The sequence below is a fragment of the Haliaeetus albicilla genome, chromosome 14 (assembly GCF_947461875.1).
Source record: "Haliaeetus albicilla chromosome 14, bHalAlb1.1, whole genome shotgun sequence".
Classification (NCBI taxonomy): domain Eukaryota; kingdom Metazoa; phylum Chordata; class Aves; order Accipitriformes; family Accipitridae; genus Haliaeetus; species Haliaeetus albicilla.
Genome location: NC_091496.1, coordinates 30,101,160 through 30,128,377, shown reverse-complemented (window position 1 = coordinate 30,128,377; position 27,218 = coordinate 30,101,160). Strand labels below are relative to the sequence as shown.

At 40.1% G+C, this 27,218-nt stretch overlaps 1 protein-coding gene and 1 long non-coding RNA gene across 8 annotated transcripts in view; one reads left to right on the top strand and one right to left on the bottom strand.

The window, feature by feature from the left end:
* IMMP2L (inner mitochondrial membrane peptidase subunit 2) overlaps positions 1-16,021 on the bottom strand; it is a 469,191-nt gene extending 453,170 nt beyond the window's left edge. For 3 of the 7 annotated variants that reach the window (XR_011327801.1, XM_069802135.1, XM_069802134.1), the window contains exons 1-2: positions 15,192-15,336; positions 5,252-5,389 (exon numbers count right to left, since the gene is read on the bottom strand). Coding sequence is in view for 6 of the 7 variants with exons in the window: in XM_069802135.1 (XP_069658236.1) it covers positions 5,252-5,386 (135 nt within the window). In the remaining variant the exon portion in view is untranslated. Of the gene's footprint in view, positions 1-5,251; positions 5,390-15,191; positions 15,337-15,539; positions 15,611-15,823 lie in introns of those variants that run through there. The other 4 variants (XM_069802131.1, XM_069802132.1, XM_069802133.1 and 1 more) reach the window with 4 other exon arrangements.
* LOC138688995 (uncharacterized) lies at positions 15,472-17,294 on the top strand. The gene is made up of 2 exons (XR_011327802.1): positions 15,472-15,570; positions 15,911-17,294. It is a non-coding gene; the product is annotated as an uncharacterized lncRNA (long non-coding RNA).
* The last annotated feature ends 9,924 nt before the right edge of the window (positions 17,295-27,218 follow it).

Here is a 27,218-nt window from a genome sequence, read left to right as displayed (position 1 = left end):
CCTGAGTACGTGCAATTCACATGAACAACAAGGAATACAATAGGTCAAAAGAATAAGTATGTCGGGGTGGGGGGAGGGAAGTGACACAACAGATTTAGTTAAACAGCAAACGAGGCTTGTTAGATTTTGAGCCATGGACTATAGGGCAAATTTCTAGTCAAATAAGTCTGCGGGTCAAAGCACATCACCTTAACATCCACAGAGATATGGTCCAAGTTTAAGCTATAAATATAGTAACACTCATCGCTATTTTATCTACTAGAGTCTATGCATTGCAAGAGCCAGATAAATGAAAATCAGAAGCTGATGAGCAGATACTTGATTATTATTTTTTTAATCACGATTTTCCAGAATGATTTTCCACCTTCATAGCATCTTCCACCAAAGGATAGTATCTTTACATACAAATTATTTACATACAAATTCACAAACAATTCACAGTCATACTTATTTTAGCAAATGCAGGCACATATGGGCCAGAAGCTAACAACAATACTAAATATAAGGCAACGAGGCTGATCTTACAAAGCAGGAATCATACATATGGTATATTCTCACAAAGTAAACTGTTTGGCACTCAAAAGTAGCTACCTTAAAGGGCCAATAGAGAAGGTCAAAACAAATGGAAGTTTTAAAACCACTGCTCCAAAAAATAATGTATTTCACACCTGATACTTAGAAAATATTTACATGAGTGTTTACAAACTTTTCCTCCAAACTAAATCCACAGCAACTTCATCTTACAGAGAAATTCACCAGGTAGTTACAGTATTGCCATAGTTGCATTATCCCAGTTGACTCTTACTGTTTTCTGTATTTAAACAAAGGAAATGCTTTAGTTTAAATACATTTAGATATTGCATAATCTTTTTAACTTAAACTTCTAAATGCAATACCATATTGCTTGCTATTTTTAACAATACATTGCTCATGTGGTTTTGACATACACAGTGGATATCCAACTCATTACACATTAGAATTATGTTTGAGAGAAATGTGACAATGTAGAATATTTTTTTTCTTTCCCACAAAACAACCTGACATATTCAAAATGCACAGACAAAAATACTATTTTGGCAGAAGAAATGTAAGGAAAACTGGAAGGAGACAACTTCATTATACAACAACAACTACATTTTTCCATTAAAAAACAATCATCTAAATCCTTCAGCAAGTCTTTCTCTAACGTAAATAACATAAATTGTGATTCCACAACAAAAAGTATAGAAAGAATTTAATGCAGTGTGTTCGGAGACAACATATTCCCCATGACATTTTTACTAGTAGTAAGGTCTCAGGTCTAGCAAAAAAAAAATACAGCTCCTGAAAAAGTAGTCAACAAATAGGCTCACAAGGGCTCTTTATTTTTATAAGAAACAAAATAATATAGGGGCTTCTTCCTTTCCCTAGCTTAAAGCATTATAACTTGTTTGCCCAAGTTCTTGGCAGAATAGCCTGCTATAAATGAGACACACAGGTCTTAATTTAGAACTGTGGTGCAGAAGTCACAAAACATTCACTCTTTCCAATTACTAACTAATCTAATGCTAAAAGCATGCAAATTGAGATCCCCAGCCATATGACGAAGCCTCACAGGACATGAGGTTCCATAAGTAGGAGGGTAAAAGCATGCCCTTTTACTATAAATAATGATTAACTTGATAGTTGTTATGCTGCTAGTGAATACCAGAAGGTCACAACTTATTTGCTTATGGCTTGGGGAACAGAAAGAATATTCACATGAGCTCACAGGCTTAGGTACAGTAATCCTAATAATAAAGTTAGAAGAAACTGCCACAGAATAATTACAACTGCTGTTATGCATAATGGAATAGAACATTCAATAAAGTTTGCTGCTGAAACAAGTGTGCTTTGTCAGAGATCGCTGGTCAGGCTACTTGCTATAATCCTTGGTATTGAACTGTTTGCAATAGAACTTGCATATAAAGTTGCACATACACTGTCATCTTCCATCTCACTTGAAAACAGCCCATCTGATTTAATGAATTTACAAATTTATAAATCCAGGGTGTCCCTTTTCCACATCATTATGTATGAAGAGTTCGTAATACCAGACAAGCAATGAAACTCAATAGAAAAAAAAATAAATGGATATCAAAATGTCCATATGATAACAAATATTTTAAAGTATACAACCAGCATTACAAGAGGAGTCACCAAAAAATCCACAACAGCCAATTAAGAAATCATATTACCAGTTATTTGTGTCACCTAGATTCAAAGCTGTAAACAGATTACAACTCACTTGAAACCCACTATTAACAAAATGCTAGATGAGCACATCAATCTGTAAAATCCTAAGCAACAAAACTACCCCACGTGAGGATTAAAAAAACCCAGTCATTCTGGAAAGAAAAAAGAAGGTAATGAAACAATTAAAAAAATGTTAAAATTATAAACTGCAACAGTTCATTGTTATTCCCTATAGGTTATAGTTAATACTCATATACACTGAAGTCAGCACAAGTGAAAGAATTATGACAGGCTGAAAGCACCGTAGAAACACAGAATCAGCTTGAGACAATGAAATGCATGAAGTCTGTCTTAATTGATTGGGAATAAATCAGAAAAACTGTATTTTCATTAGAACCTTTATTCAGCATGCTTGCCATGGTGTCAAAAAGTTATTACCATCGTCAGTAACTATGAAGCAGCAATAAGGCTGGTCCAAAACAATAATGGAAAGTGAGGGGGGAGAGAGAGCACACCACAGAGAACAAGAGTAGGAGAGCAAGCGTGACACAGAGAAATTTATTCCTTGCTTCTTGTCAGAACTTTTAATTTCAGGCTCAGCAGGAGCCATAATGATGAGTACACAAAGCCAGCTAGATGTTTTAGAGGTCTATTACAAACAAATTCTTAGGAATCATACCATGATATCTTCCAATTGACATAGTAAGGTGTCATTGGAAGCATGTGATTGATAGATATATAACTACATGCTGACTGAACTTCACTCTCCCTCATACCCATAGCTTTCAGATACATTCAACATAGATCACTCTTCAGAGAACACAGTAAACAGAATTGCAACGCGATGACCAATACTCCTTCAAGCTACTCTGCAAGAGAGGGATATATTCCTCATAATTATGTCCCTGTCAGACTTAGTTAGGTGTCTAATAAATCTTGGCAAGGAAATTAGTATCTTATTAAAAGCACTAGGAAGTATTTTTGTAGTCTGAAAAACATCCATATGCACAGAAGTTTAAAACAAACTTCTATTTCAGTGCTGTAGTCCAGAATAAAACCAGAGAGAGAATTTTACAGACACTGAGATGTCAGTAAAATTAGAAATGTCAGCTTTCAAGCTACCCATACTTCCATCAACAGAGGGAATATTTAGTCAACAGACACATCAAGGGAAAAATTTTTATTTTAATCACCCAGTGAATACATATTGCTTTCCCTAGCCACTACAAAGAATGCATATCCTTCTTCGTCAGGTTGAATAAATCTGAGCAAATAACTGCAGTGTTTTTCAAATCTTCCATGGATAAACCACAGTTAACTATATGCCCTTCAAGTCAGTACAGAGAGAACACTCCAGAACAATACCAGAGCTCCTAACTACAATACTCCCTAACACTTGAGACTGACTTCAAAGGAAACACAGAACTGAGGTCTTGACCAGAAGGGCTCAACAGACTTGTGGAGTAGGGAAATCTAGAAAATTTCTTTCCAGTTACTGAGCTAAAACTATCCAAACAAGAATGGATATCAAAGAGAACATTATGTTGGAGACAGAAAAGACCAAACAACGAAAGGCAATGTGGCATGCTGAAAAAACAACGCCTCAAAAATTAAATGCTCAGGTCATGCTTACTAGTGTGGGGAGGAGAACAAACAAACAAACAACACAAATGCCAAAACCATAACATCCAAGATGCACCTGCATCTTGAATGTTGCATATGTGGCTCTGGATCCCCACAGAGGCAAGAAGTGGGGAGATGGAAAATGGGGGAGTTGTATTCATCTGGCTAATTTGTACTTGTCCAGATGCTGTGTTATATATTTGAATTCCTTCTGTCTGAAGATAGTAAAAAGAGAATGAAACTATTTTTCCCAGTTTCCAACTCCTCTCCTCCTTTCTACAGCAAATTTCTGGCTCTCCAAATTAAAGCCCTGAGATTCTCCTACCTTGGATCAGTTATCAATTATTTTCAGAATAACATAAATGAAAAGGGCAAAGGTAACTGATGTTACACCTAACTTCTGGTCTTGGACTGTAGAATTACTGGAGTATGATGATTTTACTTTGGTCCCTGTTCCTGAGGTGAGAGCTGCCTTCTAGACCAGCTGAGGTTTCTTGACAGAGATTAAACACAAGATTACAGACAGCCACAAAAAGCACAATGCCACCTTGCCATTCCCTCCTCCCCACCGCATACTTTTTATAGCATTAAACACATCAGCCAAGCTCAGGTCCTAGCCCAAGTTTTGTCTGCATGAATGCTGCACAATTTAAACTCCAGCAGCTGGTCTTGATTGCTGTGAAACCTCTCTTCAAGGTTCTGAGCTTACTCAGATAACCAGAAAAGAGGGCTTAGCATCCGAGAATCGAATCCTTAGTCTCTGTTAGTTGGAATGTTGCAACGTTGGAACAAAAAGTAAGTTATAGTTATCCATGGTGATGCACAGCAAGACACAGTGCACATGATTTAAAATGCAAAGTAACAATACAAAAATTGGCTAACTACATTACAACATATATTTTTCAAGTCCCAGTAACAGAGGAAACAAAGTAGCTGGTGACAATCATGAGTATTTATTTATCTTCTAAATGTTACACAGCCTATTTATATTTATCTGCTTACACTGTATAAACATTCAGTATTACCAAAGTAAAAACAGTGAACTGATACTTATGTCCTGATAAGCATACGTATTAATATTAGGTTCACGCCATTTTCAGTATTCTTCACTGAAATGGTGCCATACTTGTTCATTAGTAAGAGCAAGTATAGCAAGAACTGGTTTGCCTTACAATTACAATGATACAGCTACTAAAAATTAATAAAGCCTCTTTGTGAGTCATCAATTCAATCCCAAGAGACAAAGGGTAGTGCTCAAAAACCAAATCTTTAAATGACTAGGAAGATACCAAAAAATACTACAATGTGGTCATTTAATAACAACTGAAAAAAAGATTTTTTTTTCCATCTTGCTATTGTCAATGGACAGTCACTTTTTAATTTCCTGACAGACAAAAGGTATTTCCAGCAATACCTGCATTGATGCTCCTTCTACTCTTGCTACACAGGCAACTCTATCCAGGAAAGTCACGGTTACTGGAACAGCAACAAAGAAACCTTTAAAAAAGGCTTTAACGTATCTCTTCCCCAAACCTTGAGCCTGTGCCATAATCTGAAAAATATGAAGAAAATGGAAAAAAAAGTTGTTATAAAACAAATTTTAAGTAACAAAAGCATTGCAGCAATCCAACAAGGAGAAATTAAGAATAAATTAATTATATTATCTGTTAGGGTCTCCCAATATCCCCAGTGGAAAAAAAAAATAATGTGCACATGAGAATGAAAAAGAACAGAAATCTTTATCAGAATTTTAAAGTCTACTCTACAGAACAGAGCTCAATACTTGACATTTACCCTTTAGCTAATTTGACCATTTCTTGTGATCCTGTGCTAGCAGAAGTACTTGATAAAAATGACTCAATGGTAACAGTTCAGTTAAGCAAGAAGCAAGCTTTCATAACCAGAGAAAATCTAATTATGTATTTCTAAAAAATAAAAAACCATCAACTAAATTGAAATAACCAATTATAGACCATTTCCTTGGAGCTTACAACCAAAATTCCGTAAATAATTTTCTCTCCATACACTGGTAATCATTAATTTGTGACCCCCAAAGACGGACTGTGTTATGTAAGAAAAAGATGACTATTTGCAACACATTACCATTTCTTTATTAAACATCTTCACACATGAAAATGTACAAACGCATCATTTCCACACTTGTGGTAACCGCAAACATGTAAAATCAATTCAAATTGTCACGTACATCATAGGGACACACAGTAACACAGTGACTCCTTGTTCCCTACTACATCAGAACGTTAAAAGCATATTGGCAGAGTAGGCAGCTAAGTAATGACACATGGGACTATTCCACTCCAACTCAACATTTATTATGCTATCTCCCATCTATTTATTTAGCCCTGAACCAGTGAACATTCTTGGAAAATACCTACAAAGGACAGTGAAACATAAGTTGTTTGATCATATTAGTTATACTGCTGAAAAGCAAGCTGAATATCCAGGTACTGCTGCAAAGGTACAAGACTATTTTACATAACTGCAGCTTCATTATAAGAAATGCTGCCCTTCACCTATTGGCAAATCCAATTTAAACTTTTGTTTAAATCCCCGGTAGACCGCACAAAAGATCAGTTTGTGGAGTCCCTGCTCCCGCTATCATGACCTAACTCCAACAGACAGTAATAGAAGGAGAAAACAGACTGTACCCCGAACCTTTGAGTCTTTCGGTATGTTTATATTCAAGAACACAGAATTATTTTTCAACCAAAATAATGGAAAACATAAATGCATGCAGTTTTATTCAATCCTCTTAAAAACAGAATATTTAGAATTTCACAATATAATCATTTTTTCTTCATTGCATTTGCAGAAATATGGAAGTGATGAACTATTTGTATGCAAAATACAAATTCAAATCACTCTGATTGATTAAATAATACTGAAAGCAGTATTTCTGTGACTGCCTCTTAATTCCATAAAGCATTACACTTAAGAGAGGAAACCAGTTCTACAAAGTAAGCCATCAGCATATTCTTCACTAAAATTCTTTATAGATATTAATAGCTTTGCAATGACATGATCTGTCTTCTAAAAGACAGGAACATCTTTACTGTTACTTCTGACACTCACCTTCACAAGGTTTTAAATCTCTTTTATTTTTTTTTTAAGTGGAAATACTTCACCATCATCTATAACTCTTGCTGATAACATAAGTTTAACTAGTAAAAAGTCTAAATGTCCTCAATGCTTGTAATTCAACTGTATCTTTTTTCTGCACGTTTCATGAAAACATTTTCAATTTGCATCAACAGCTTTCACAAAGAATTTGAAATATGTTGTGAAACAGAACAAAAACCTCATCAATTCAAGACAAATGTTAAAATGCTTTACTTTCAGCTTATCATTTAAGAACTCATTATTGGAATCAATCCACCAAAAGAAGCTATTGCCTCAGTTGGCACAGATTTACCTTTCAAATTATTCCACAAAAAATAGAACCTCTAAAAATCAGGTTTATCTGCCATTTAACAAACTATACCATTTTGTACACCTTAACACCCTTCTCTCAACCTGTTGATTCTGAACTTTGCCTCTCAAGTTTTCTGGCTGGAATTCTGCGCCTCTGCTATGAGGTCTGGCTTATCTCAGACCTCCTCCACTCTAACAGCAATGTCAGCCTCAAAACACAATTATGAGACCTTGCCCACAAACATATCCACCATGTTGTCTACAGTCACAGCGCAAGCTGAAAGACTGCCTGACAGATGTATCACAATATGACTGATTTAGGAAATTTTTTTAAAAACTCTAAGAAATCAGACAAATTTACTTACTTTTTAAATTCCTCATAGTCAAACCTATTTTTAATTAATATGAAGCACGAATGTTTACCCCATCCCTTCTACTAAATCCACTGCCAGATCTTGTTATAAACTTCTTGCAAAAGCCCCATGCTGGTATCTACAGAAAAGTCTAGTATCTGAAGAAAAGTAATTGGTCAGACAATCCACAGGAGACCAACCATATGCTCCTGGAACTACAAGCTAATTAATAGTGACACAGAATCTAGCAGGCAGGTTAAAACAGTTAAGACAAAATGCTACATTCTCAGTACATGATTTGGCCATGGCAACGCTGGGAGTATTAAGCAGCTGTGGACAAAGCTGTGAGTTCAGGTCCTACTTTTGTGGTTTTGGACACAGGCAATATTACAGTATTACAAGGCGCCGAATGAATAAAGATGAGGGGAAAAACACCAACAGCACCCCTACAAGCAATACATGTGCAAAGCCACCAAAGCCAACAGCAGCTGTTGCGCTGAAGGACTTCTCCACTTGCCCTGAAATATTTTTTTCTTTCCTTCCTCCCTACCATCCCTCCACTAGGCAACTGATCAAACCACTGGTTTTATCCTCCATCCACACCAAGATGAATCCTTCATTTCCAGTCAGATGCTGCATTCTGAAAGTTTCCTGGGTGCCCACCTCCCACAGCTTTTCCCCAGGACAGGAACTGAGCAGGCCTGTAGATCAGTCTACTGTAGAAGCCCTTCTTCCCAAAAGATAGTAAACATATGCACACACATTTTAAACAGTTTCAGAAGAACAACTTGAAAACAAATCCGTCTTTGACCTGAAGTCCTTCCATATACCAAAACATTTTTAACACAGGGGTAAGAAGTTACTACATGTCAGTATCTCACTGAACAGCGTGAACATTTTTGCCAGCTCTGTTTCATAAGCTTTCCCCTCCAAAAAGCACAGACAAGCATTTGCCATTGGGTAAGTACATGCACATGCAGAGCTGCTATGCAACTGTTGACACAATAGTTCATCATCCAACTGCCAGTAAATGGAAGGTTACCCATCACTCTTTCAGCAAGAGGGGCTTCAAGTTGTCTTGCACTGCCACAGGGGAAGAGCTTGAACGTAGGCAGCAGAAAGACAGTTTGCGGCATTATCTTCTACCAGTAACCACACACGTGAATGGATAACCCTCAACTGATAAACACTGTTCGATTAAAATGTGCAGTCTTCTCTTTTCTTATATTTAGGTGGTCTCAGGAGAAAAGAAGGGCAAACAGTAATGACATGCATTTACTGCAGTCGCAAGAAAAAATTTAGGGTAGTAAAGGGTGGACGCAACAAAGACCCTACAATTTTTTTTCTAAAAACCAAAGAATTTTCTGGTTGGAGTATTTGTTTAAAAATAAAGAAAACATTAGATAGCTATCACTCCTGGAGATAATATTCTCCTTAAAGATTATAATTTATAACATCAATGTGCTCTAATTAACTATTTTCTTGGAAAACATATTCAATTTGAGAAAATCTGTGAAAACTAATGAAGGAAATATTGACATAACTTTCTAATATTTCAATTTAATATATTTTTCTCTCTATTATAGAGAAATTTTGAATTTATGGTATGGAAAGTTTATATTCACTTAAAATTTATAGTATAGAAATATTAAATATTGTATAACAGAAATAGATTTTCTATATCAAATTGATGTATAGGTTCAAAAAAAATGCATAAATGTCACATGTTCCTGTCATTTATATATATAAGAATGCTGATGTCCAACGTTCAAAGTGAATTACAAATTTTAGCAAGGTTGTCATTACGATTTCCAAGTCTCTAATCTATTTTATTTTTAGGATGTGAGGTTAAAAAGTTATTTCTAATGCTCCTTTAAATAAGCATTTTAATTATTCTTTAAAGAAGAAAATCCTCCAAAATGGCTAGTCCACTCTCAACAGCTTTAAATCTAAACATATAGAATCTGAGGAAGTGTTGGACAATAACACCCAACAAAAATGTTAAGGGCAAGAAGCTAATTATTTCATAGGTACATGAAGATAAGCTAACAAGTTTGAAAGACACAACATGATTTCCCAATATATAAACAAGAAAAGATGTTAATCATATATACTATTTTAAAATTGTAAATTAATCCAAGTAATAAATCAGTAAGTAACAGTTGGTCTGAATGCTTTCTAAAAATAAGATCTCTGTGAATTATCAACATTTAATGATACCTCATGGCGCACTCTGGTATGTAAAATTCAAAAAGATTTCTAAAATATCTGTAGATTTTAAGAGCACCATGTTTCCGGAGTGAGACTCTGAAATCCAGTGTGGTGTCTGGTTTATGCTGACAGCAGGTTTAAATGCACGTCAGTGAAGCAAGCGACGGATTCTTTGCTGAAAAAAATAGTTTCAGCAACACATATTTCTGGATCTCTGCCCAGTCAATGACACCTTGAATAAGATCAACAAATCACAACACTTAAAAGATGGCGCAACAAAACCAAACATATAAAACATGGGAAAAAAAAATTTAGAGATGCATACACTTTTCAGCATTTGTAAATTACACTTGGTTTAGGAAAAAAAAAACACAGAACAATTCAGTAGAACTGAGAAACTTTAAAGCAGCAACCTTGAAAACTTGTTTGAAATGGCAACATGGACAAGAAAAATCCAAGATCAAAAATGCTAGCATATAGCAGGTCAAAGCATTAAGAATTTCATATTGTACAGCTCGGAGATTAAGGCAGATGGAGCACAGCATTATCTGGACTGAAGTATCTGGTGCACAAAAGGTCCAGGGATTATAATGAGCCTCTTGTGGGTACTACAACATATGGAGCAGAGATGCTATTTAGATAGCTCTCAGTGTATAAAATGTTTATTTTTTTTCTTACACTTGCCTGCACATTAGAAGACACTGTTTATCAAACAGCCTGCAGAAACTCATCAAGTAACATTCAGAAAGCCGCAGGTTACAATATATTTGCAAATCTAGGTACTTAAAAATTACCCACAGAAGTATGATAGGAAAAATAGCTGTAAAAACAACGCATTAGCAGTCATCCACAAAGGAAATAAAATGGCCCCTGATGTGCTTCTACAAGAAGGCATGTGAGGGAACAGGAAGGAGGGAATTACAACCTATATGCAAAACAACTACCCAGCCAAGACTGCTATGTTAGTTTGAAATGACCTATTTGATCTAGTTCAGACATTAGTAACTATACTATATACAGCTCCATAATCCATTGAAATAACCAACTTCTCTGTCAATCACAATAGGCATTTTTCTATAAATCGCTAGCATCACGCTAGAATTCAGGCATGAAAGGTTTGAAAACAAGGAAGACTTTCATAACAGAAAATAGCAAAACACATGAATGAGCCCAATTCTCTTGCGTCCTATGAAATATAAAATTGAGCACAACACCTTTTGTTTTAAGGAAGACTGGTACGACTCAAAGACAGGGTTATACCTGGTCTAACAACCATGATGTACAGCATGCTGCTCGGTATCAGAATTTCTATGATTTTTAACATGTGCCTTTTTCTACAGTCTTTCATGATACCAGGTCAGAGGGAACTACTGTCATGCAGCCCGACCCTCATTTCCCACTTTAGTAGTACATTTCAAAAACTTTTACATTACAGTGATTTTTGTAAGGGTACAAGCATGCAGACTTTTCAGTAGGCTAATTTAATTCATATATATTTATCCAAGTATAGGCTGATGCACACAGATATGATGGTGATGAATGCCACAGAAGAATCAAAATAGGTTAGTCCATGTAAGTTTTCAGTTAAAAATAATCAAAATAGATCAGTCCATTTAAGTTTTCATTTTAAAATATTGTCTAGTTCCAGAACGAGCTCTCATTTAGCCTTCAATACAGACAGCTCCATCCTGGTATTATTCCACCACAGTGGTGACATTTCTATTCCATTAATGCATTTATACTCTACACAGGTTTTCCTCACAGGATTCCTCCATCGTATTAATCTCCCTGCATCGCCCTGGCTCACAGTCATTAAAGAACACCACTCTATTGCGAGTTTGGAAATGTCACAGATCATGGAAATGACTGTTTTATTACTGAAGCAGCAAACCCTAACCTAATCAGCAGTTTCGGTAACTACACATGCATGCTCTGTAATGCTCTGCTGTTCTGTTTCTCCTAGGTTAGTCATTTTGTCCTGATACCTAGATGTTTTGCTTGTTCCAAATACAAAGCAGTAGATTTTGTTAGCCTCAACTCCATTACATACCGTTTTCTTATGCCTTAGTTTGAATTAAACCAATTACGATTTGCATGTAATAGCTCCCATCACTATGAAATATGCAGAATTTTTTCCAGTATACAATACAGAAAAGCACCAATAAAAATCCAGTTTTGTAATCTTCTCAGAGCTGTAACATACATAGAAGTTCCCAGAAGCAGACAACAACAGATCAACACAATGAACTTTCAGCTTACAAACCACATCAAAACAAAAAAGCTTCAACCACAAGAATCAGCAACCTAATCTGTCACAGAATTATTACTGGGAAAAAAAATCAGTTTAATGTGGAGCTGATTCTTCTTTTAATCTAATATTACCACATCCCATCGGTGGGATCTATCTCTTATCCAAAGGCTCAGTGCACGTGTTGGTTGCAACTGGAAAGAAATTCATATTGCTTATTCTTACAAATTAATGTCGTGTCTCAGGGACGTGAATTTTACCCTCATGGACAATCTTGCATTTCCAAACAAAACATTTCACTCTTCAAATGTAAAGCAAAAGTGGAAGGAAATGCAACTGTAGATGAAAGTTACTCTCAGCAATTAAAGTAACAACTAGTTCAGAATGGAGAGTAATCGGCCACTCCTCAGTTCTGACAAGTTATTCAGGACTCCACTTTACACACATAAGCAATCAAGAAAAGGAACAGCATTACGATCACTTTTCTATGGGTATTGCAATACAAAAAGAGATCCGTAATTGTTATAAATTAGATATTTTCAGAGCATTTAAACTTAAGATGTAATGCAAAGTCTTCAAGTACTATCACACAGGTGACTGGCAGAGTACGAGTTGTTCTAACATAAAAGAGACAATAATTGGTTTTACTCATGTTTCTGTATTTTCAAAGAAACTAATAATCATTGACATACATTGTACATAAAGGAAAGTACTAAATTACATCAATTTTGGAACACACTTAAGTGAACAACATAACACACACTTAGCTTCTTGCAACTGAAAGTTGTGTGTTGCCTTTCAGCTTAAAGATTCAATGCATGCAAAGTAAGTTAATTTCATAAATTGATTTGAAGTGCCCTTTACAAACAACTACCAGCTGCTATGATGTTTTGGTCTCAAGTAGACTGCATAACTGAGGTGTTGCTTCCAAACTCACTAAATTTGTAAATTATATCTACAGTAAACAACAGCATAACCCTTGATTTTTCATTCATTTGCACATTTATCTAGTCAACTCTCCAGAGTCTTTCAAGTACCACAAAACTGTGATGTTAGTTGTGGTTATCCAGAAGAATCAAACTTATGCAAAAACAACAACACAAAAGGGGGAATACTGGGTTTTAACCAAAATATATAATGTTAAGTATTCATATAACACTCAATAAGCGGCCTAAGAATAACATCATTCAACTCAAAACATGAACATTGTCAGAAACAAACTCTTCTAGAAGTTTTTGCATTTGAATTAAGAACAAGTAAGCTTAGTACAGAACAGGGAAGTTTCTTCTGGCCTAATGGAAAATCGAATGAGTACATGCAAGAAACAAGCTTCTCCGCTACAAATCTTTCAAGTATGCAAGTGTGCACTGAGTATATAAGGACAGAATAATAACTGACAATAATACTTCTTATGGCATGAATAAATAATTCCAAAAGAAGGAGAGAATGTATTTAATATCTGAAATGTATGTTCCATTTTCAGTGTACTTTACAAAAATATCTAGTTCTCCCACAACTACTGCAAAGGCTTTGTGCAATACTTGCTCAAAACAGGGGGGAATTAGAACTGACTCCCCAACAAAACATTCCCATGAAACCTAGCAGTAAGGCCTGATGAACCAACTACTTATTATCTACTGTCTGTGGCATATTAATAAACTAAATGTACAAACCAACATGCAAAATTGTGCCTTCGAAAAATAACTTCATTTCAAAAACTCGGGTTTTATCCTTGAACATTAGAGGTCACTGCAGGACTTTCTAAGAGCATACCTAGTGTACTTTGTAATAACATTCACCACCATATTAATTTTGAGTCTGGGACTTGTGACAACTTCAGCTGCCTTATAAATTTCTCAGGTTTGGAGAAATAAAAAACAACTAAGCCACAAGCATAAGGATCCGGGTGTTCCATAAATAGCTGGAATCGGTGGCACACTGGTCAACTTACAAAGATCTCAACACAAAATTCCAACTCGGTGAAACCATTTGAATCTTAAAATTATTGTTCAGCATGACCGAAATATTATTCTCGTGGATCTGGATACCACCCACTATTATACCACATATCTAGCTATTTCCCATCAATTCCAGGAGCAAATCTATTTTGGTAACAAAACACAACTTACACAGAAGAATCTGTAATTTTAAGAGAAATGAAAGACTCTCAGAAATCTCCCAATCACGGTAGTTAAAAACGTTACTTTTTTTACAAAATCCTTGCGGATTCAGGTACAAAGTTGCATACTGGAAAACCCAAACCTAGTTCTAAAGTCTTCTAGAGAAATTATTTCATTTAACCTGAAAATCCCTGTCAGGTTTTGTCTTCCAAACATATTGTGTTGACAAAAAATGTGTATTTTCTTCCTAACTGAACAATGAACAAGTACGTGTGATGTATGCTTTTTGGAGAGAAAAAAGCAAAAAAAATGTGCTGGTACAATAAAGTTATCTAGAGAGACGTAAAGCAGCTTTCCTAGATCACCTGTCTCCTTCTTTGACACCTCAATGTACTCAATTAATTCCAGTTCAATGCAACAGCAACGATACAAAAAAATCAATCACAATGGAATACTGGCTAATTAAAAGATACGACGAGGTTAAAGTCTACTTGGTGTTCAGCTGCAGATTTTCTATCTAAGCTCTTCATTGACTTCCAAAAAGATTAGTTTTCCTTAAAAAAGGTAAGAACACCACCTAGACGTGTCTAGGAACGGGGTGAATCTCTTCAGCTTCAAGCATTGTGGCCTTTATACAGAGAAGCATGAAACTAGGAACAGACTGAAGGGCAAGTACCAGACATGGAAAAACGGCCGCTTTAAGGTAAGTTATGTCATTATAAACCAAGACGGTAATTTCTTTCTCAGATGTCCAAGACGTAGGGTAACAGGAGAGCCACTCCATCAGGATACCAGAGAAGCGCCTCGCGGGACAAACACAAGATCCGATAGAAACTGAGTAAAGCCGTGTTAAACGAGAACTGCACCCAGTCCAGGCCCACGAGCAGTCAAAATGCGAGTGAACGGGGGGGAGCACGACCACGAAGCCATTTCCAAGCACTCCGCTCCCTCCTCCACAAGCAGAGGCCGTCCCTAACTGCTTCGCTTTACCTTGCTGGCGCGGCCAAGCAGTTCCTCCCGTCAATCATCACTAAAAGCCAACGCACTGCGAGCGGAGCGGTGCTCCACACCGCCGCCTCTCCCGCTCCTCTTTCACCCGACACCCCCCCCCGCCCCCGCTGGCCGTGAACGCAGGGCGGGCTCACAGGAGGGCAGGACGACGGAAGGCACGGCAGGGCCCCCCCTCAGCGGCTGAGGGGACACGCGGCCGCCCACCGCCGCCGCCGCGCTCCCGTCATGACGCCACGCCGCCGCTGCGCCAGGATCGTCTGAGGAGGCCGCCGCCCCGCCCCGGCACCGTCTCCGCCGCCTCCCGCCTGCCCGCCCCGGCCCGCTTACCCTTGTCCTCCCTTCAGGGCGGGGAGGGCCGGTAAGCGCGTCCGCCGCTGGCGGTCACGTGGGCGTAACGGCCGCGTTGGGGCGGGAGGCGGTGTGAGGAGGCCGCGGGCCCCGCCGGGGCAGGGCCGCCGGGTTTCCCCCCCCCCCGTCTCCTCCGCCACAGGAACGGCGGCTTGGGGCTGTGAGCCCGCGGCAGAGCTGGCGGGGCGGTGTGAGGGGTGCTGGGCTGCGGGCGGCTGAGGCTGCGGCGTGGGGGGGGGTACGGCCCGAGCGGTTGAGTTTACCTTCTGTCAGCCCTGCGGCGGGCCGGGCCCTGGCTGACAAACGGCAGCGTGCTCGGTCTGATCTGTGTTAACCGTCTGCGTTTACAGCTGGCGCAGGAGTCCCCGAAAACCTGAGGCCGTTGGATGGCAGCAGCCGTGGTTCCCTTCGGCGAGGACGGAGATCCAAACGCACAAGGTCCCTACCGTTCTGGATGTGTTTTGGCAAAGGGACAGAAATCAACTGCCTTCAGCGTTCATGTGTAACGCTGGGAGTTCTTACACAGTATTTCAGTACAAACCAGTTCTGTAAGCTGCACACGTTGTAATCCACACAGAAAAAGGCAGGATTTTTGCTTAGCCGACGAGTTTCCTAGTCCGTACCAGATTTCATCTGGACTGATGGCAGCCGCCTCTGCTGCACATCAGAACTGGCTGCATTGTACTTCCAGTCCTGTGTTCACGAACGGAGGTTGATTTTTTTTTCCAGTCTAGTGCAAGTGCATACACTAGGGTTTGTGATTTCACAGTCGAGACTGTTTGGTTGTTCTATCAGATGCCATAACAAGTGCTGGTGCCAGTGTAGTCTGAAGCAGGAGGTTTTTCCAGATAGTTCATGTACCTTCAAGACTGGATGGGCAAGTTCACAGAAGAGAAATCCATTAGGGGTTATTATGCACATAGAAACTACCTCGGGCTCTGGGGGGGCTCCCTAACTAGATCCTGGGAGATACTTGTACTAGTCAGGCCACTGTCAGACACAATGTAAGATGACACCTCTGCCTGACTCTCTGCACTCAGATATTTGTAATTTATTATTAAAATGTTATTTTTAAGATCAAATAAAAAATTGTTTATAATTGAAACTATCTTGACTCTGAAGCTCACTTATGAAACTATGAACACATAGTTGTCTGTAATCTGACCGTGTCTTTTTACAGAGGTAAAATACTCTTTCTGCAGTTTTTGAGATAGGACTCAACTATCTTAGAAGACAATACCTTAGAGTACTTACTAACAAACTGAATTGGAAGACACACTCTAAGACCATTTTTTAGTACAAGGCTCTTGAATTATGTATGCGTAATCTATAGAATTTCTTGTTACACACTATTCCAAACACAACACGCCCAGCCTCTTGTCAAATTTGAACCTTTCAGCAATGCTTACAGCTTTTAGTTCTTAAAACAACATTTTCTGAAAAAATAGAATTAGCTTTAGTGTGACTTTGTTTGCTGAAATAACAATGTGATGCCAACATATTTGTTACCTAGTGTAAACCAGTGATTGTTACCCTACTTCTTGTTTTCTCTTGACACGTTTTTAAATAAGCATTACCTTTACAATCAAATAATTCTTGCTAACTTTGGTGTTGATTACCCTATATTTAATGCATTATTTCTTTAACCCATTTGAGTTGTGTGCTCACTGTAAGATTCTACAATAAGATTTTCAGTGCATTGCATGGAATAAATACAGTATTCAGCCGCTGGTATCCACCATCTTCATTTCCATCACTCATAATGTAAAAACTTTGGGAAGTCTTCATAAAATGTTAAAAAATACTGCTACAAAACACAATATACTTTCAATTGTTAACATTAGAGAAGCATCTTATTGGAACGTGCCTCAATATTTCCATGCATTCGAAGCTGACGATATGAAATATTTCCCACTGAAACTCTTCTCTGATTAAAGACTTTTGCTGTAAACTTCTCAAGATCAAGTGATGGCTTATCAGCAGTTTTCTTCATTTTGAAATAATGCACATGCTAAGCAACTAGCAGGAAATACCCATTTTTATTCTTCATTTATTTGTAGATAAAGTGATATTTATCAAAGCTGATATCAAAGTTACCAGCTGCAGATGATGCATTACCAATGTTCGCACCATTTTATTGGGGGTTTTTTTATAAGTATTCGTACTGCAGCTGCATTGCTACCTAGGAGTAGAGAACAGTATTTTGCTTTCAACTCTAACAAATAGCTAGTGAAAATGTTTTGCTGCTTCCATGCTTTGATGCATCAGTGGCTGAAATAAAAAGCATGTCCTTTTCACCCTCCTCTTCAACTGCTTTTCAGTTGAGAGTACCATTAAAGCATTCTCGGCAATCCATAAAACTTTTGTACCACAGTATCCATTAAAAAGACTCTCAGCAGACTGCGGCAAGCTTTATGCTGAAAACACATTTAATTCAGTTTCCCCTAGCTTAATTTCATTTTGCATTTTAAGAGCGTGGAAAGTCTACAGGAGATACCTAAGACCTGCTTTGAGTTAAAATCAAGTACATACATTTGCGAATATAACTATCCGTAGTGTATTTAAGGCCTGTTTATCTTCTTGCATATAGTAAAGGATGAATGTTTGAGTGGTGTTGAGTGTACTGTTCTGAAGAGGTGTGTTTTGGAGGAGAATATTGGTCTGGATCCGACAGCCTGGGAGCACAGAAAAGGTGCCGTGAAAAAAGGGCACAAGCACTGAAGGCACAAGATCAAGAAGCCCGATTGCTTAAATGGATATTGCAGATGAACTCTTCACACCATCCAGCTGTGTCTTGAAGGGCCTGTGGCCCAAGGGCAGCAGTGAATGGTGTGGCACAAAGGAGAGCAATAAATCTTAAACCTGCTATTGTAATGGGAAAAAAAAGTGATAGTGGCATCTTCAGTGTTATTATATTATTACACAGCTCCATTTTATTACATGACTAGGCACCTAACCCCTGCTAGCTTCTGGGCTCTGATAATGGCTTGTGATAAAGGATTAGACACTCATTTTTGTGGGTTTTTTTTCCCAAATGGAAGTTTATATTCAGTGGGAGTTATCTACCCACATATATATAATGTAGCTAGCTATACATGAACTATTTGTCTCAATTTCCTATGTCAAGGAGGTGATGTAGGGCCCTTCTAGGACAGGATTAATCTCATTCACAGGTGGATGTTACAAAGAAATCAGATAAATCACATTTTAGAAGAGCCTGTTTCTCCTCGGTTGCTACTGTATGCATCCTGATGACTCAGTCAGGTGTAGACATGTATGGGGATGCTCGCTGTGGGAGGAGAAGCATCCCACCCTGCCTGCCCCAGAGTTCCCAGGGACCCAGCTGAAGGCTGGTACCAAATACTGACGGAGTACTGACCAAAACTCCCTGACTGATGTTAGTACCTGTGCACATACCTGTGGTTCAGTGCTCTTCGCTTACACAGAGAAAGAAAAACCTGGTTGGGTTGATTATGACGCTGTATGGAAGTTACCATATAAAGATCTTTGGACAAACATTTCTGTTCCGTGGTGTTGATACTCTTTTGACCATCACATATTGTTTATGTTATGCCTTGTACATAGTGAAACAACCTGGTCAGAATAAAGTAGATTTTGCTTCCAGTCGGTCGGGCAAGCAGCAGAGCATAAAACTGTAGTAACCTCTCCATCAGGGAAAAAGAGAAGAATTGAAACACAAGAAAACTATTCCTGAAATCCTACCATTGGTCAGTGAAACTGGCATAATCTTTGAAGGGCAGAAAATACATAAATAACTTACAACAGTCAACTTAATTGTGTGGGCTTTCCTCAAGGAACAGTTGCTACCCTCAAATTCTTGTCATAGGAAAAAAGGAAGCAGCCATGATCTGCAAAGTCAAGAGTCTATTGTTAGTGTAGGTAACATCTTGACAGGCTAATGAAAGAATTATCAGTCCAGATCTAGTAATTACAGAAAAAAAAAACCAGTTCTATTACAGGGGGGGGAATCTCTATAATAATACAGTTAAAAATCTTATGAAAACTTCATAACATCTACCTCTGTCTCTGGTGTTACGCTCGCTCTTTTGTTGCCTCCACAGGTGCTAAGGTGGTTTGGTTCAGTGTGGTGGCAGTCGTTTGTTCTCTTTGTTACCCCTAGAACTGGCTTTCCCCAGCTCCCAGGTCTACATATTTTTAACTGAGCACCAGTGACTTGTTTACAGCCCTGAAGTTTCCAGTGTCATCTTGCACCTCCCTCCACTGCTGTCATTCCATGACTGTAATCCCCTGCACTGCATTATTATGGTAAGGGCATAAACATTTCATTCTAACAAGTAACTGCTTATTACCACTTATTACCACATGTTATGGTTGTAGCACACAATTGTATAAAATTACACAAAAGTAGAATATAGAATCATAGAATATCTCGAGTTGAAACGGACCTGTAAGGATCATGGAGTCCAACCCCCTGCTCCTCACAGGACTACCTAAAACTAAACTACATGACTAAGAGTGTCATCCAGACGCTCCTTGAACTCTGACAGGCTTGGTGCCATGACCACTTCCCTGGGGAACCTGTTCCAGTGGCTGACCACCCTCTCGGTGAAGAACCTTTTCCTAATGTCCCATCTGAACCACCCCTGATGCAGCTTCATTCCATTTCCTTGTGTCCTATTGCTGGTCACCAGAGAGAGGAAACTAGCATATTAGACAATTACCACCTGGTCATTAGAAAATTGTTGTTACAGGTAAACAAGGTAAAAGAGAGTTGCAGGCATGCTAAAGCAAGCTTGGCAAAGCCTGACAAGTCCTGAGGATTTGCAAAGTCAGTATGAAGCTCATGTTCTGCTGCTAGCCATAGCAATACTGTATGTACTGAGCTACCAGGCTACATGGGTCCTAAATATTCAGAAATGTGAAAGTAACTCAGCCTAATATTACTTATACCTTGATAGTCTTCAATATATTTAATCAACAGCAACATTGACAGTAGCATTCCATTCTTATCTGTAATGTGTAAACTCTTACCTTCCTTTTAAGTGAGGAGTAAAGGTTACAAAGGTTAGTAGCAATGAACAGGTGTAAAGCGATCATTGTAGATTAGCGGTTATTAAATGCTTAGCATAAAGCAGCCAACAGTTACTTTGCTGTTACATACAGTACATTCTTTCAGCACTGTCAAATTTAAAGGGTTAAATTTACCTGAGTGGAGTCAGTATTTCTGTGCTGTCCTTTCTCATCATAGAAGCTTATTTCTGAATAATTTCTCCTGTACATGCATTTTAAAGGTGTGTAATTAACTGGTTGCAAGTTGTTAGGCAGCTGATGAAGTGTGAACGGGGCACTGATTTGTTTTCTTTATTTACATGTTTCCCATAATACTCTGATGAGAGCAGGTTATTGAGGCTTTTTAACCCATTGTATTATTCCTTGCTTGTTTCATCAGATTAAGGAGTGATTTGTGAAGCCATTTGCAATTCCTCAAATTCCATTAAAAATTAGCATCCAGGGAAGCCTTAATCAAAAACAGAGTAAGTGCTAAAACAGGAACACAAACAGCACTCCTGTCACTAACTCAAATAACCACGTTAAGGAAATGCCCGCTTTTATCTGAAGCATAGCAGTACATCTGACTGCTCTCAGGTTGTTGTTTAACAATACACGGGTTTCGAAGACCAAGACGCTTCAGGAACTTTCTGTTGTTCATTGCTCAGTCCTCCCCCACCTCTTCACTTTTAACCAGAGAGCATAAGTGTGTGGGGCAACCCACCCTTCAACCGACCCGTACGGAGGGAGACATTTTAAGATGGCTTCATCACTGTGGTCTTATGAAGGCCACCATTGACTGTCTCCCCTTGTCAAAAGTGTCTACCCGTAAGTGTTTGTAGCCACCTTTATTTTAGCATTGTTTCTCACAAGCATAATAAATAGCTTGCACCCTGAAAAGTCCGTCTGCTTATGTATGTACATTCCTTGCTTTTCCTGGTCCTCATTTTCCTTTCAATTCCTGAGCGTTGTTCTCTCTGCATTAGTAGTGCAACATGGTTTGCAAGACTGTTAGCATCCAGATTGCCTCCAGGTTGCCCCACACCCTTTTTGTCTGCCATGACATGGTTTCTGGTGACACTTCTTCTGAGTCTAGTCCCTGATCCCACAGGACAACTGACCTGATAGGAAATCAGAGTGCCACGAGTCATTCTTAAGCTGTAGCGCTGGTGCCTCCCATCAGAGAGTATTACCATTTTTTTTACACTCAAGCCTGTATTATTTTTCCTGTCATCATTTCATCAAATATTAACTTCCAATTTGCAACCAAAAACCCCCAAAACAACAAAAAACCCTTCCTGTCACATTTTTTCTGTATTGTATGTCAGAAGAATGTCAGTGTCTCATCACACTGGCTGTATCAACCCTGCCACTACAGCTGGAGGAGGGGGAATGAGAAAGCGGTTTGTTTGGTGGGCATCTGGCGGCCAGCTGAGGTTGACCCACCCCAGTCCCACCGGCAGCCCCAGTGAGCGGACCATGGGGTTGAGTGCTCTGTTTGTGTTCACACAGTACACTTCTGGTGCACGGCCCAGCTGCCCATGTCCATGCAGTGTCCTCAGGTGTGAAGCGTGGCCCCCGTGCCCTCTGATACCCCGCAACACATCTCCCCTAGGTCTCCTGTCGTGCCCCGCTGCCACCTCTACATTCAGGCCCAAGACCCCCCCTTGTAGCCCTTCATAGAATCATTTAGGTTGGAAAAGACCTTTAAGATTATCGAGTCCAACCATCGGCCATGCCCACTGCATGAAGAAGTGGCTTCATGGCTGATGGCAGAAGTTGGCACGTGCGTTGGTGATGGAAAGGCGTAGGTGCAGACCTGCTGTCTGGAAGGTGGCCATTCCAGGTTCATACAGATGTGCAGCATAGCTGCTTAAATAAAAGCAGCTTCTGCAGTTTCTGTAACATTCGTGTAAGACCACGAACCAGCTAGTTTATGCCACTGTGGTCAAGATGACACAGCATGCCCAGCTAGCTTTGCAGTGTAGGCAGAGCACATGTTCTTCCCCTGCGTTCGCTGAGAGGGCAGCGATGACTGTTGTAATCAGCACTCTGAGTCGTGCTGATCGCTGCGGGTGGTTTACGGCTGCTGAGAGGTCACACTAACTCTGGGAGTGCCAGCCAGCGTTTCGGAGTACCCGTTTACTGTGTTTCAGCCCGCTAATGTTTGCCCCGTGGGGTAAGCAGGCACTCTCTCTACCCCACGCAGTACGGACGGGTGCAGAGTGAGGATTGCCTCTGGGTTGCAGGAACGTGTCTTCTCAAGGGGAGAGATGGATGTGACATGATGTGCATGTGCACAGAGTTGCCTTTTCCTCCCTCCTTCCTAGGTCAGCGACTGCTGCCCCATCTCTCCTGGAACCAATTTCTTTTCTTTCTCTCTCCCACCTGTCTGCAGTCGTTCAGACAAATTTCTCGACCCTTTCCTCTTACAGCAAACATCTCCCTCTGTTGCCGTAACAACAGGAGCAGCTCTGCTTTCCTTCCTCCTCCCACTGAAAACAGTCCCTCACATTTTGCACCTATATTCTTTACCATCAGCCTAAAATGCCGATGGCAAAATGCATCAGTCTGAACTATACCACACGGTCCTGCCCTGCTAGAAAGCCCGTACTCAGAGGTGAGCTGCCTTGTAGGTCCACACTAACACGTACACTGCCACGTCTGCTCAGTCTTTTTTCCAGTACTCAAACTAGAGCAACAGTGATGAAAAAAGGACAGAACAGAGAGCTGATATTATGCATCGTAGCTAGTATAAAGGAAAGGGGATCAGCTGTCCACGTACTAAGCCTCTAAAGTTGCTCAATGGCTGCCAATCATGTGTTTCCCAGCTTTCCTTCCCCTACATCTCTCCTGACTTCAAAGCTAGATTTTACTGCATGCCCCAAATTCTCGCATCTTTTCTACACGTGTGACTTGAAGATGCTTTTTATCTTATGAGAGGTTATCAGCTTGCTACAAGTTGAACAGATGTCACTGGCCCATGTCTTCAGAGCTAGGAATGCAACACAAGCAGGCAGTACTTGAACCTCTCAGGGTTTGTTAATAGGAAAGGGAATAATAGGACCAAAAGCCTCCTGATGACCTTTTTCTAGAGGAAAGATATATATTGCAATATATATCTTGCAAGCTAAAGTCTTTAGAGCCACCAGCTAGAAAATATTTACAGATAGGTGCCTCCTGTTCACTGGTGCAAACAGAGGTTAAGAGCAAGCACATGTTCCTGACTCACAGTCTCTTGCTCAGCATGGACACTTGCAGTCCCACAGAGTCTATTCAGACCACGTGTCTGAAACTCCTCCATGGAGCATGGACAGCTGCAGAATACTTGGAAGAAAACAAGGGCCATAATCTGGGATAGATTTATAACAGCGACATATGACCATAAAAATACACGTGGTGAAGAATTGCTGGGTCTAATTGCCTTAAAAATCTTGGCCTGGAGTTCAGACTTGAGCTGTTGACCTCTGTCCTCCATAAAATGTGTTATCACAGATTGAAAAAGACCCCCTTTGTAAAATGAAAACTCTAAGGAAGAAAATTAAACCAAAAAGGGAACCCTGCGTACTTTCCTTATGCAGAATCTTGCTTGTTGGCCACTTGACGCACAGGTCTTTCACTTCACCGCCCTCACCGACTGCTGCCAGAGCAGCTGCCTTTGACTGGGGAAACAGCTACTGGTAAGGGTATTATTGCAGCTGCTTCCTGCAGACTAGACCAGCAAAGTTATTCTCCTGAGAAGATTCTTTTCTAAATTAAGGAGTCTGTATAAGGGCATCTGTATATTGCAAGAGCTTATACCTGTGCTATACATGTCAAACCCATTCTGGGAGAGACTCAGGTCCAGTCACTAGTCAGCCTGAACTGTTTGATGAGTAACACGAATAACTGTGGCTTGAAAGTGTTGACCTCCTTGCTGTTATAGAGTAGGACTCATGTAAATCACAAAGGACAGCAGATCAAACAGCAGGAGGAGTTACGAGTCTTGTGTATTGGGGTACAGAGGGAGGGGACAGGCTTGAGCAGGCTGCTGGTGTTCTTGGGTGTAGATGATCCTGTGAGGAAAGCATGGGACACAGCTGAGGTAGCTTGTGTGCTCTGGTTTGATGGAGGGTCATGACAGGCAGTTGCTGGGTGCATCTGGTGTGTTTGCAAGGTCCAAGGTTGCTAGTGCAGTGCTGAAGGCCACGTTATACTGCTGCTGTTCTAGTTAGCCCATTAAGTTTGGTGAAGGTACTAATGTAAGATTGGAAACATGGAGTATGCTTGAGTTCCATTATGGTGTAAGTGCATCAAACCCCATCTGGAAATATATCAGAAAGACCCTCCCAGCCACCGCACAAACTGAGAAGATCCAAAAATAGATGTGCCAGCTCTCTGTACCTGCTCTCTCTTATAGCTCCAGTGTCAACACGTAGAGCAGATCATCTGGGAAGTACAAATCTCCCTCCTCCACCAGCCAGGGAATTTGAGGATGCAGCTGCTTGGTGGGAAAAGCAGCCTAGTGTTTTGTGGAGAGCTTGGCCAGTGGTAGTGATGTTCTTGAGCGAAGAGGCAGTCCACAAACACGCAGCCATGCCAGAACTTTCAGAGACAAATTGATTGATGCTGTCCTTCAAGGCCCAAAGCCTGAATGTCCTGCTTTCCCTCTCCGTTTTCTTCTCTTGTAAAATGAAGATGTTTTTATCACACTCCACAACCACCACCACCGGCAAACATTAACGTGAAAAGTCATATTAGGTTGCTTCATTATCAAAATCTTCTTGGAAAACCTCATTGGCAAAGCAGAAGTGCCTCTGCCATCATCACAAGTGGATGGCACCGGCATCCTTAACTTCCTTTCTTTTAACGCAGAACAAATTGCCAGTTTATCTGTGAACATCCTGGGCCATCCAAGCAGTGATCTCCTCATAAAGATACCAGATCCAGAAGAAGGCCTTAGTGAGGTTGGATGCTTCTAGGTGACATCTGTGTAGAGAAGGAGTAAGTTTCCTGAGAGGATCAGGTGGAGCCCTCGGTTACCCACCTTATAGCTTAGCTGTTATAGTGGACTGGGCATAGGACTACCATCTACCATGAGTTAAACATGAGGCACCGTGCACGTTGCGTGTGCCACAGTTAACGAAGATTGATGCCATGTATGATAATCCAAGGATAACAGAACATGGCAGCCCAAGTCAAGTTGCACAGACATGCGGGAGCTGTATTAGGAGAGTCAAGCAGATCCGGGAGCCCCTGCAGGTTGATCCAGCCAACTGCGGAGTAAGGAGGTGCCCTACAGAGCCGCGTACTTCCAGGTTTCCGTCCTTTCCTTTGCAGCTGCCAGTCGGGATGCCACAGGAGGTGCTCCAAGAGCTAATCAGTGTTAGGAGGACAGGGAACAGGCCTCAAGGATGCACCAGAAGTGGTGGAGGGCCAGCCGCTGTCAGAAAGAGGTGATAGTTTTATTATTGACATTGTATACAAATAGTTACAAAATACATGTTTTTTAAGTAATCATACCAAGTAAGCCAAAGCCAAATCTTTCCCTCAGTGCTAGTCTTCTGTCTTTGCAGGTGTTTGTTTTTTTTTTTTTTTTAAGACAAATTTATAGGTGATGCGGGCCTTCAGGATGGTCCTCAAGCAATCACAAAAATAGTCCATACCAATCAATAAAAACCAACCCCCAAACTCCACAAAAACCCCAAGTGAATGGACATTGTTTGACTCATCACCAGGATCTTAAAGTCTATTCACAAGATTTGATAATTTGATAAATTTTGTCAAATTTTCCATTCTGGTCTATGAAAAGTGACGTTTTTCCCTCTGAAAAACCCTACCCTTAATTATACTGCATTAAGTAAAATCAGCATGAGCAGTTTTCACTGAGAGAGTGGGAGCTGAAATGGAAGTAGGGGAGCGGGCTGAGAGCTACTGAGACAGAAACACTGAATAGCAGAGGCATGAGGAAATTAAACTGAGGCGTGCACGGCGAAGTGTATTGAAATGACAAATAGGAATCTGGAGGAATTGGTAGGGGACAAGCGGGCGACAAGCAAGCAGAAATATAATAGAGAGTGTGGGTGAATATGAAAGACAAATGGCAAAAACAAAGAGCCATTTATAATAGGCAGGAACAATTAAGCTGTGTAATTACAAAATCCTGCTGCGACTGAACTCCTATGCAATTACTGACTGGACACGTACCCCGAGCGGAGCACTTTGAAGGGGATGGCAACAGTTCCTCTCCCGTGTCCGATTCCCCCCCCCACCCCAGTCAGCAGCAGCATATGCGATATCGTTGTCTTCTGCACGAGCAGCGGCAGCATTGCCGGCCATGGACAGTCACAACAGCACAACTCCGGTTAATCAAACCTTCCTGCGAGCAAACACAAGGCCGGAGGGGCAGTTATAATTAATTCCTAGTCAGCAGCGTGGCGCTGGCAGCGGCAGCATCAAATCAGTCTTAAAAGGTTTTCTTTCCTAATGCTACATGGAACTTCCATTTATTTTTTTCTGTTTATTGTTAATTTAGAAAACATAATACATTGTTTACTAATATATTTGAAACAAGTGTGTGACACGATGTTACAGGAGAACAGCGGGTGTCACTGTTAAGAGCAATTGATGTCTCCGTTTGCCTCTAGT